The 12,764-nt window shown below is 41.0% G+C and overlaps 1 protein-coding gene and 1 long non-coding RNA gene across 2 annotated transcripts in view; one reads left to right on the top strand and one right to left on the bottom strand.

Moving 5' to 3' along the window:
* Nucleotides 1–1,296, bottom strand: part of LOC116087158 — a 13,151-nt gene extending 11,855 nt beyond the window's left edge. Inside the window, exon 1 of the long non-coding RNA XR_004117274.1 lies at nucleotides 1,223–1,296. This is a non-coding gene — a long non-coding RNA (uncharacterized LOC116087158). The remainder of the gene's footprint in view (nucleotides 1–1,222) is intronic.
* Nucleotides 1–9,337, top strand: part of Snx12 (sorting nexin 12) — a 124,447-nt gene extending 115,110 nt beyond the window's left edge. The window contains exons 5-6 of the mRNA XM_031365658.1: nucleotides 4,394–4,461; nucleotides 8,879–9,337. Of these exons, the coding sequence (XP_031221518.1) occupies nucleotides 4,394–4,429 (36 nt within the window). The 3' untranslated portion in view covers nucleotides 4,430–4,461; nucleotides 8,879–9,337. The remainder of the gene's footprint in view (nucleotides 1–4,393; nucleotides 4,462–8,878) is intronic.
* Nucleotides 9,338–12,764: the final 3,427 nt, after the last annotated feature.

The raw sequence follows: 12,764 nt of genomic DNA, 5'->3' as shown, positions 1-12,764 counted from the left end.
AGCCGAGCCTGAAGAGGACGCAGAGGACTCCATCCCGGCACGACCACGCGGGCCGAAGCGAGCACTACCCACATTTCCATTTTTATTGCTATAATACACCAAGTATAGATAATACTTTAAATGTTTTTGCAGACTTGATCTCTCTCTCTCTCTCTCTCTTTTTTTCGAGACATGGTTTCTCTGTATAGCCCTGGCTGTCCTGGAGCTAGCTCACTTTGTAGACCAGGCTGGCCTCAAACTCAGAAATCTGCCTGCCTCTGCCTCCCAAGTGCTGGGATTATAGGTGTGCGCCACCACCACCTGGCTTCTAACTCTTTAATTTATATTTATATTCAAATATATATGAAGTTTGACTATAAAGTAATGCTCATATAAAATATATGTTCACTTGTATTTTTTCCTGGTACACTGGTAGAACCTCCTTATGTTGCTTGGCTTTAGGTGACAGCAAGTTGCACTTCGCACATGGTACCACCTTTCCCTGCTATAGAACCATGGAGGGCCTATGTGTCTCAGCCAGGCACAATTTGTGTGCATCTCTGCTGAGTTCAGAACTTAGGATTCCATGCTTAAGTGAAGGTCAAATGACATTTTCTCTTCATGTGGTAGAGGACAGACTCTATTGAGGGAATTCTCAAGAGCCATGGACACTGTCTTTCTGACTCTCTTGGTGACTAGAGGATCCTATCTGCCAGTAGTTCTGTCATTCTGAACTGAGGCTCGAGGAGACATGAGTTCTGGCTTTCTCCATCAAGTTGAGGTATATGGGGCTGGTGAGATGGCTCAGCCATTAAGAGCAGTGACTGCTCTTCCAGAGGTCCTGAGTTCAATTCCCAACAACCACATGGTGGCTCACAACCATCTGTAAAGAGATCTGATGCCCTCTTCTAATGTGTCTGAAGACAGCGACAGCATACTCATATATACTCATATACTCATCCTCATATACATAAAATAAAAAAAATTTTAAAAAGAAAAGTTGAGGTAGGTGATGTGGGAAGCAAGGAAGCTAGGTTTTGGAGTATTTAGTGGTTAATATTGGCTGTCAACTTGGCAGTATCCAGACTCACTGGGAGACAAGTCTCTGGGCATGTCTGTAAGGGTTTATCTTGTTTCCATTAATTTTAAGGTGAGAAAATTTACCCTAAATGTGGGTGACATCATTCCTGTGGGTTGGGGACTTTGACCTGAACGAAAAGGAGAGAGCCAGCCAAGCACTTACAGTCACTGATTTCCACTTCTTCACTGCCATTGTGGTAATGATTTGCTGCTTTCTTACTCTCCCATTGCCATGATTTTGCCACCACGGAACCCTTGAACTGTGAGTCAAAGTAAACTCATTCTCCCTTAAGTGCTGTTGTCAGGATACCGTATCCCAGCAACAGGAAAAGAAACCCTCTTCTGTTAACTCGCCCCTTTTATACACTCTAGCATCTCAGTTGAGGGAAGATACTCTAGCATCTCAAGTCAATTGAGTTGAAGCAAGGTTAGAAGGAGTTCCTGAATTTTTATATGAATTTTAGAATCATTGCATCTGTTTCTGTAAAGATATCAACTTGGAATTTGATATCTTTTGAACTATATGGCTTAAATCCATATAGTTCAATTTGGAGAGTGTTGCCTTCCTAGCAGGGTCAAGTCGTCTGATCCATGAACATGTGTTATTTGTCTTTGACTTCTTTCAGCTATTTTTTGAAGTTTTCATATAACCTTTGCATTCTTTGATGCATTTATTCCTAAATAGTTTATTCTTTTGATAGGTTTTTTTTTCTGTCTGTTTTGGACATGTTATCTTGCTATGTAGCCTGATACTGACTAGCTGATACTATGTCAACAAGGCTGACCTCAAATATGCAGCGATGGCAGTTCTGTTTCTGCTTCTCTGAGAACTGGGTTTCCATGTACATGCTGCCATGCTTTATGCTTGATCTTACCCTTAAATTTTGTATGCTGAACTTGTACTCTGCAATTTGGATCAATACATTTATTAAATCTATTCATTTTTACTTGACTCCTTGGGAAATATTTTACTTCTTCCTTTTCAGTTATTTTACCTTTATTTCATTGTGTTGCCTAATTGCCCTGGCAAAAACTGACTTTACAATGTAGAATAAAAATGACAAGAGTTAGGCATCTTTGTCTTGTTTCTGATCTTAAGAGAAGGCAGTCATCTTTTGAGCATTAAATGTGGTAGGTCCGTAGTTCTTGAGGATGTTTCTTCACCCGTGCTACTTCTCTGAGTCTCTATTGTAAGGTCAGGATAGGGACAGTAGCTTGTTTCATTTGCAGAGTCACACCTACATGGCTCAAAAGATACTTGGATGGCCTTGGTAGCATTTGGTCTTTGGCTTGCCAGTATGGTACCTCTGCTCTACAAGCTAGTTGTGGCAAGGGCTATTGAAGTTGCAGTATTTTTGTCCTGCTACATTTGGGAGAGCCTGTGCTCTCTGAGTGGAAGCTGGACGGAGGAAAGGATACATTGATCTTTAAGCCTCGTTACCAGAAATTTGGCCTCTTCCGCTGGAGCCTTGGGTGGTTGAAAACATTGTGGAGGCCTGCCCTTCCTGAGGATATACTGTAAGTCCAGCGAGGACTTGGGATGAGGAGAAGTACTATCTATTTGGTCATATCTGCTTGGAGTGGAGCTTCCATCATGATGAGCTGGGCTAGCTGAGGGTGTGAGTTCTCAAGTGTGAGTTCCCTTGTTCTTAGGGAAATTTAGTTTCTTAGTTTGTTCTGTACTTTTATTGCAATTTCTAGAGTTTAAGTGGTTGTGTGCTTGTGTGTTCAGATAACTCTCAACAGCTGTAGATATCTCAGCAGGGAGTGTGGAATTCTTTTATTTTAAGGTTTTATTTTTATTTATATGAGTACACTGTAGCTGTCTTCAGACATACACCATAAGAGTGCATTGGACCTGATTACAGATGAAAAAAAAGAATACTTTATGAATGTGATTCTTTAAAAATTAGGGAAGAGAGGCCAATGCAGTGGTGGATGCCACCTTTAATCCCAGCACTCAGGATGCTGAAGCACATGGATCTCTGTGAGTTTGAGGCCAGCCTGATCTACAGATCAAGTTCCAGGACAGCCAGGGCTTCACAGAGAAACCCTGTCTCCAAATAAGCAAATAAATAAAAATATAAAAAATGAAAATAAGTAAGTTTGATAGCATGAACTCTAGTATAACCCAGAGTAATTCTCAGCCATAAAAGAGGGGCTCATCTTCACATCTCAAGTATAGCTGGTACAAAGCAAACAGTTCAGGTAATGATGCTGCACTCTACTTGAAATTACAGGAAAGGTGGTGTTCTATGTAAGTAACAGAAAAATGGAAACTAAGACTTTATTTGTGTATTACTAAGTTTGGTTTTAACAGCAGACATGGATTTCCCAAGAATGTCAGAAGGAAAATTAATCCAGCCATTTATATTGGATAAAAATATTGTGCATATCTAGTTTCCTATTCGTTGAAACATTATTTATAATAGTGAAGATCTGAAGACAGGACAGAACTTATTCTACAATACTTTAACAGTATGTTCCACTAAGCTGAGTGCGATAGCACATGCTGCAAATCCCAAATACTTGAGAGGCTGAGGCAGGAGGATTGGAAATTTGGGTTCAGCCTGCTCAATGTAATGAGACTGTCTCAAAAAAATTTTTTTAAGGGCTGGGGATGTACTTCAGTGTTAGAACAGTTGCCTAGCCTGCCTGAGAATTTTGGTTTAATTTTCAGCACTATAAACAAAACATAAGACTGAAGGTGTGTGGGTCGGTGAGAGAACATTTGCCTAGGATGCTCAAAGTCTTGAGTTCAATCCCCTATAAACACTGCAATAAGCACTACAATAAATAAATAAAACCAGGAGAGGTAAAAGCAACAGAATTGGCTACACGTTATTACAGATGACATTTTAAAAGCCATGCAGTCTTAGAACTGGCTCTTCTAAGTAAAACCATGGAAAAAAACATTTCCCCTTTTCACTAAGTATCAAAACAGGGCATGCTAGGTAAGGGGGTAAGCACTCTACCACAAAGCTACATCCCCAGCCATGAAACAACTTTTTAAACCTGAAAAACAAGATTATATTCAAAAGTGAGAATACTACCATCTACTTCAGCATGCTTAATTTAACAGCGGCATCCATTGTGCTGTATCTTTTGCCATATGAGCACAAAGCCACCATCTGAGTGTCTTCAGATTCCCTTGAAATATTCAGTTCTCCTCATTGGTGCATTTATGCCTTCTTGTTGCTGCCTTTCAGAGGCTCGCTCTTCTTTCCCCTTATTGCTCTTGGCTGTAACTTGCATATTTCTGCCTTTTCTTCAGACACAGCTGGTTTATCCAACCCTACCACTCACACCAGGTGTTCTGTCTCCTTACTTCCAGGTCCTTGGATTACACTGGCTGCTCTCCATGAGGTAAACTTGCAGAGTCTATAATTAAATAGACAAAAGGTAGGTGAAACGCAATACAGTGGTTCCTTAGAGGGTTCGCATCCCTAATGTAGCATCAAGAGTTTATTAGAAAGAACAGAAGTAGGAAGATAGACTAAAAACTAGTGGGCAGAGTTTAATTAAACTTGTAACAACTTTTGAAAAGGTTTATATCAAAGGCAATTAAAAAGAGAATGACCATATCCCCTCATAATTTCTAGCACTTAGTAAGATGCTGGGGGCTGGGATTCTAATGATCTTGGCGTTTGAGTAGACCTGTCTCATGAAGGACATGAATGTGTGTTAGTGGATATCCTTTAATCTAGGCAATGTTGTGCTAGGCACACTGAGCAGGGAATTACTGAGCAGGGTGGGTTCACAGAGTGGTACTTGAGAAGAGGCTTCTAGAAGTTTTAGGGAGTCCACATATACCATCTTCTTGATAGTTTGAAGACAACTGAGGAAAGTAAGAGGTAAATGGAGCTCAAAATGCCAGAATTCTTACTAAGGAAACTTCCTGAAGGGACACGGCTTAAATGTGTGGCCAAGGGCCATCTTTGTAATAATCTCTCTATCTCACTATTTAGTACATGCTGTCCTCAAATTTAGGATTCTCCTGACTCAGTTTCCAAAATGAAACCATACCTAACTTGCTAAATAGGCCTTTTTAAAGATTTATTTATTTATTATATGTGAATACACTGTAGCTGTCTTCAGACGCACCAGAATCTCATTACGGGTGGTTGTAAGCCACCATGTGGTTGCTGGGATTTGAACTCATGACCTTCAGAACAGCAGTCAGTGTTCTTACCCACTGAGCCATCTCTCCAGCCCCTAAGTAGGCCTTTTAAATCCTCTCTGGCATGAATAAGAGAGACTTACTTAGCTGAGCAAGATGGGTCACTAGAAAGCTCGGGCATATCAGAATGGACTCTCTACAGACAGGGTGACTTAAGTAGTGGGGACCAAGAACTGAGCAGTATAAACACTAGATTAAAGCCATTAGACTGGTTCCCCCCCCCCTTTTTTTTTCCTAAAGATTCCTGCAGGACACAAAAACAAAAAGAAGTTCCCATCTCAGCAGTAGACACTGCTCGGCTCAGAGCTATGGAGCCCTGCTCTTCCCTGTCCTGTGGGGCTCAGCTGGGGCTATGCTAAAATCTCCACTGCACTCCTGAGCTGGCATATTACCCAAGCCTTACCATTTGTAGTACCCTATAACTTTGGGATGCACAGTGATTTTAAGAAGCAGAGGCAGGGGGCTGGAGAGGTGGGTCAGTGGTTAACAGCACTTCCTGCTCTTCTAGAGGACCTAAGTTCAGTTCCTAGCACTTATGTTGGGTAGCTCACAACCATCTATAACTCCAGCTCCAGGGAATGTACTCTCTTTCAGCCTCTATTAACACCCAGTAGCAAGCAAGCATGAATGTGTGCGCATGCACACACATTGTCTCTCTCTTTCTCCCTCTCCCTCTCCCTCTCCCTCTCCCTCTCCTTCTCCCTCTCCCTCTCTCTCTCTCTCTCTCTCTCTCTCTCTCTCTCTCTCTCATACACACACACACACACACACACACATTTTGTTTTTTTCTGTAAAATAGCAGGTCTAGCCAGAGATTTGCTATATGGACAAAACCAAATAGAGTCTAGAGATTTTTTTTTTTCATTTTATTTCTAAGATTTAGTTTGTTTTTCATTATGTGTGGTGTGTGTGTGTATGTGTGTACAAGGACACATGTGTGTATGTGTAGGTGAGTGTATGTCTGTGTGTGGTTGTGTGACTATATACACTTGAGTGCGAGTATTCACAGAAGCCAGAGGCATTGGATCAGATCCCGTAGAGCTGGAGGTACAGGTGGTTGTGAGCTATCTGACAGTGGTACGTGGAACTGAACTCAGATCTTAACTGTTGAACCATCTCTCCATTCTCTCTAGAAGTTTTTGGGTTTTTTTAAGGGCTGGGGATATTGTTCAAATGGTAGAGCACTTGTACTTGCCTAACATATATAGGAGGCCCTAGATTCCATCGCTGGTACCAAAAATAAGAAAAAGAAAGAAAGAAAGAGAGAAAGAGAGAGAGAGAAAGAAAGAAAAAAGGAAAGGAAGTCATTTCAGTGACTTGAATTTTATTGAGACAGGTCTTTCTGTATAGCCCAGGCTGGCCTGAAACTCACTGTCCTCCTGACCTCTGGTTTATTTATTTATTTATTTGTATGAATACACTGTAGCTGCCTTCAGACACACCAGAAGAGGGCATTGGATCCCATTACAGATGGTTGTGAACCACAATGTGGTTGCTGGAATTTGAACTCAGGATCTCTGGAAGAGCAGCCAGGTTTCCTAACCTCTGAGCCATCTCTCCAGCCCTGACCTCTGCTTCTTAAGTGTTCAGATTACAAGCATGTGTCAGTATTCACATCTAGTCAGTTTTTTGCATTCTAACTGTATATAGCACACATAAAACCTGCAAGTTGCTATAAGGAGAGAGAAATAGGACATTCATGAGCCATTGTTTGAATCTTGTTCTTAAGCTGTAGTCTTTCCTTAGATGTCTCAGTTTCATAAGCCAAAGTAATGAGAAAGTACCATTCAGGGCTGGAGAGATGGCTCAGAGATTAAGAACACTATCTATTCTTCCAGAGGCCCTGAATTCAATTCCCAGCAACCACATGGTGGCTCACAACCATCTGTAATGGGATCCAATGCCCTCTTCTGGGGTGTCTGAAAACAGCTACAGTGTACTCGTATAAATTAAATTAAATAAAATAAATAAATAAATAAAATCTTTTAAAAGAAGAAAAGAAAATGAACTGCTTAATAGTCTTGAAAAATGAATTGGCATTTTTAGACAAGGAAGACAAGGGCATTTCAGATAAAAGAAAAATTTGGAGGAAAGCCTGGAGGCCAGAAAACTGAAAATTAAAGAAAATATCTTACAGGGAAGATGTTATAAAATAGGGTATTTTCTTTTCTTTTTTTAAGATTTATTTATTATATGTAAGTACACTGTAGCTGTGTCTAGACACACCAGAAGAGATCATCAGATCCTATTACAGATGGTTGTGAGCCACCATGTGGTTGCTGGGAATTGAACTCAGGAACCTCCAGAAGAGCAGTCAGTGCTCTTACCCATTGAGCCATCTCACCAGTCCTGGATATTTTTCTTTTTTTCTTTTAATTTTTGTATGTATGTGTGTGGTATGCATTCAATTGGTGTGTGTTTTCATGTGCATGGGCAGGTGTGTGTGTGTGTGTGTGTGTGTGTGTGTGTGTGTATGTATGTATGTGTGTGTGTGTGTGAAAATATGTGTGAAGGTGATACTAGGTAGTTTTCTGGATCACTCTACTTTGTTCTGGAGCTTGCTTATTGCATTTGGCTAGACTAACTAGCTAGCCTGTCCTGGGGGACCCTCTCAAGCACTGGTTTATAGGTGGCCGGACTAGCTAAGAGATCAGAAAGCTGGTTCTCCTGTTTGCATGGTAAGTACTTATCCACTGAGCCATAGGGCATTTTCTTAATGGTAAAGAGACTCCAAACTAGCTATTACACTTGCTTCCCTAATCCTTTTTTGATACAAAGTCTCACTGTGTAGCCTATTGGCAGGCCTGGAACCCACTATGTAGACAAGGCTGGCTTTAAACTCACAATGATCCACCTGCCTCTGCCTCATGAGTACTGGGATTAAAGGAATGCACCTCTATGCCTGGCTTCCATCTCAAAATGAAAATAAAATTAGGGTGCTTGTTGTTGCCACTATTATTTAATATTACTGTCTTGGGGGGTTTTGGCTTGCACAATAGATTTGAAACAGCAATAAGAGGAATTAGTATTTGAAAAGATAAGAGAAAATGTCATGCAAAGAGGTTCAGATATATGTGATTCTGAGGGTATTGGAATTGGAAGTAGGAGAACACACATTCCAGTAGAAACCAACAATGCATCCCACTAGGGAGAGGGTTGCAGAGTTACCTAACAGCAAAAACAGGAAGTTTAAATGTGTTGCACAGGTTGTCTATCAAGAATTATGATTCCAAGATAAATTTACTTTTTTATTTTAAGCATTTATCATCATCCTTATCGTCATCATTTTTCATGTGTTTGCTACATGTGCACACGTGTGTGTGTGTGTGTGTATGTGTGTGTGTGTATGTGTGTGTGTATGTGTGTGTATGTGCGCACCATTAAGCATCTGTGGCAATCAGCAGACAGCATTAAGGAGTTGCTTTTTTTCCTTCCACTGCGGGTTCATGAATAGAACTCAGACCATCAGGCTTGTGAAGCAAATCCTTTCACTTGCTAAGGCATCCTACTGCCCCTGAGTTTACTTCCGTAGCTTATTGGTCCACTGCAAACCAGTTCAGACCATACCATTGCTCTAAGGAAAGAGACTAGTTCAAACAGTCCTCCGAATGTCTTCTCAAAGCAAATGTTTTCTTTCAGCATGTCAGCAAATTCACAAGGTCAGTGCTACAGTACAAGATGGAGTCAAGGTCACAGAATGACATCACTACTATCATCTTTATCTCATGAAGTGTGAACAAATCAGTAGAGATCCTACTGTCAAAGTCCAGGTTTGACACGACTGGATCGGAAGTCTGAAGTACGAGGTATGGGATCGGCAGAACATATGGACACAGGAATCTTCTTGATAGTTCAGACAAATTCTCTCTACTTTATTCCCCACCCCCCACCCCAACTTATATTCCTCAGCAAACTCTCTCAATTACAGTGTGGTCATATTCTATTTTTCTTTAAGTGACTGATTACAGTGAGTTCCCCAATGCCTTTATGTAATTAAATGTTTTACATCTTATGAGTGAAAAAAAAAATTCCAGAGAACCCACATACATTTGTATCTAAGCAACTTGTTAGAGATTAATAAAGAAATCAAGTAAAACATTTTTTCTCAGCCAGTTTCTCTTATTGGTAGGCTGCAGTTTGCAGTTACAAAGAAAGGATCATTTGTCTTATTATTTACCTTAAAAAGTAATCTTAGCCGGGCACTGGTGGTACACACCTTTAATCCTAGCACTTGGGAGGCAGGGGCAGGTGGATTTCTGAGTTCGAGGCCAGCCTGGTCTACAGAGTGAGTTCCAGGACAGCCAGGGTTACATAGAGTAACCCTGTCTCGAAAAACAAAACAAAACAAAAAAAATTAATCTTATACACACATTTAATCACAATCCCAGACACCTGCAGCCATAGTGACCATCAGATGAGACACATACCCCACCCAATTCCCTGCATGCTGGCCCCTCTGGGGAGACCCAGCAGCAGTGAGCTCCCCCCCTGCCCACTCTGCACTCCATCCCAGGCCAGTCTGTTGCTGCCAGGGCCAACCAGGTAAGATCCACCAATCCCAAACCCCTGCCTGCTGGGTCTATGGAAGCCCAGCAGCTGTGGGGTCTGCCCTGTCCCCTCTGCTCTCCATCTTCTGATCCACACCTCTAACTACAATCCTAGAGGCCTGCAGCCATAAGTGACTACCAGTTAGGACTCCTACCCCAATTCCCTTCCTGTTGACCCCTCTGGGCAAACTTAGCAGTAGCAAGCTCTTCCCTGCTCCCTTGAGCCCCATTTCCCAGGTCACATCCTTGGAGGCCTGCTGTTGCACAGGACAAACAGAGGCCTGCATCCATCAGGAACCACCACCAGCTCTACCTGCATCCCTGGAGGCCTGCTGCCACCTGGGACAACCAGCTCTATCTGTAATCCCAGAGGCCTGCTCCCATCAGGGACTTCCAGGCTTGCCAATGCTAGGGTCAACCAGATGGCTAAAGGTCAGTGTGGAACACAATCAACAACAGCCAGAGCAATATGGCACCACCAGAACCCAGCTATCCTACAAAGGCAAGCCCTCAATATCCTAACACATCTGAATTCCAAGAAAATGACCTTAAATCTAATCTTATTAAGATGATTGAGACATTTAAAGAGGAAATGAATAAATCCCTTAAAGAAATACAGGAAAATACATCAAACAGGCAAAAGAAATGAACAAAACTGTTCAAGACCTGAAAATGGAAATAGAAGCAATAATGAAAACACAAACTGGGAGAATCCTGGAGATGAAAAACCTAAGACAAAGAACAGGAACTACAGACACAAGCATCACCAACAGAATACAGGAGATGGAAGAGAGAATCTCAGGAATAGAAGATACAATTGAAGAAACTGCTACATCAGTCAAAGAAAATGTTAAGCAATAGAGTTCCTAACACAAAACATTCAGGAAATTTGGGACACAATGAAAAGACCAAACCATAAGAATAATAGGAATTATTATTAAAAAAGAAAGAGAAGACTCCCAATTCAAAGGCCCAGATATTTTGTTGAAAATATCTTCAACAAAATCATAGAAGAAAATTTCCCTAACCTAAAGGAAGAGATGGCCATAAAAATATAAGAAGCTTACAGAACACCAAATAGAGTGGACCAGAAAAGAAATTCCTCCCACCACGTAATAATCACAACACTAAATGTACACAATAAACAATATTACAAGCCACAGGGGGAGCCTGGTAGTGGTGGTGCATGCCTTTAATCACAGCACTTGGGAGACATAGGCAGGCGGATTTCTGAGTTTGAGGCCAGCCTGAGTTCCAGGACAGCCAGGACTACACAGAGAAGCCCTGTCTCAACCCCTCCCCCCCAAAAAGAGCCACAGGGGATAAAGGCCAAGTAACATATGAGAGCAGACCTATTAGAATTACACCAGACTTCTCAACAGAGACTTTTAAAGCCAGAAGGGTCTGGGCAGGCAGGTTGTCTTATAGCTTCTAAGAGATCACAGGTGCCATCCCAGACTACTATTCCCAGCAAAACTTTCAAATAATCATAAACAGAGAAAACAAGATATTCCATGACAAAACCAAATTTAAACTATCTTTCCACAAATCCAGCCATACAGAGGAAAATATAAGGAAAACTCCAACATGAGGAGAGTAGCTACACCCTAGAAAACAGAAGAAATAAATAATTACACACCAGCAAAACTAAAAGAAGGAAAACATACACACTCACACATACACACACAGTACCACCACTGTACCACCAGTGACATCAAAATAATAGGACTAACAATGATTGGTCATTAATATCTCTCAACATTGAGTCTGACTTCCCCAATAAAAGGATACAGGGTAACAGAATGGATGCTTAAATAGGATCCATCATTTTGTTGCATACAAGAAACATACTTCAGCAACAAAGATAGACATTACCTCAGAGTAAAGGGCTGCTAAAGGGTTTTCCAAGTAAATGGACCCAAGAAACAAGCTGCAGTAGCCATTTTAATATCTAACAAAATAGACTTTAGACAAGAATAATCAAAAGAGTTATGGAAAGACACTTCATACTCTTCAAAGGAAAAATCCACCAAGATGACCTCTCAATTCTGAATGTCAATGCCCCAAATTCAAGAGCACCCAAATTCACAAAAGAAACATTACTAAAGTTTAAACCACACACTGAACCCCACACATTAATAGTGGGAGACTTCATCATCCCACTCTCACCAACTGACAGTTCATTGAGACAGAAAATAAACAGGAAAATAATGAAATTAACAGACAGTATGAATTAAATGGCCCTAAGAGATACTTTCAGAACATTTACCCAAACACTGAAGATTATACCTTATCCTCAGCAACTCATGGATCCTTCTCCAAAATTGACCACATACTTGATCATAAAGCAAACAGATACAAGAGACTTGAAATAACTCCTTGTCTCCACCATAGATTAAAGATGGACTGCAACAACAGAAAGCCTACTGAACAACTGAACAACTCTACTAAATGATCACTGGGCCAGGGAGCAAAGAAAGAAAGAAATTAAAGATTTTCTAGAATTCAATGAAAATGAGGGCACAACATACCCAGATTTATGGGACACAATGAAAGCAGTGTTAAGAGGAAAGTTCATAGCACTAAGTATCCTCATAAAAAAATTGGAGAGAGCTTATACTAGCAACTTAACAGCACACCTGAAAGCCCTAGAAAAAGAAGCAAACACACCAAAGAGGAGTAGAAGGCAGGAGATAATCAGTCAGGGCTGAAATCAATAAATTAGAAACAAGGAGAACAATAGAAAGAATCAACAAAACCTAGAGCTGGTTCTTTGAGAAAATCAACAAGATAGATAAACCCTTAGCTAAATTAACCAAAAGACAGAGACACTGTTTCCAAATGAACAAAATCAGAAATGAAAAGGGAGACATATCAACAGAAACTGAGGAAATTTAAAAAAATTATTAGGCCGGGTGGTGGTGGCGCATGCCTTTGATCCCAGCACTTGGGAGGCAGAGGCAGGCGGATTTCTGAGT

Source organism: Mastomys coucha, chromosome X (genome assembly GCF_008632895.1).
Source record: "Mastomys coucha isolate ucsf_1 chromosome X, UCSF_Mcou_1, whole genome shotgun sequence".
Classification (NCBI taxonomy): Eukaryota; Metazoa; Chordata; class Mammalia; order Rodentia; family Muridae; genus Mastomys; species Mastomys coucha.
This window is presented reverse-complemented; position numbering and strand designations above follow the sequence as displayed.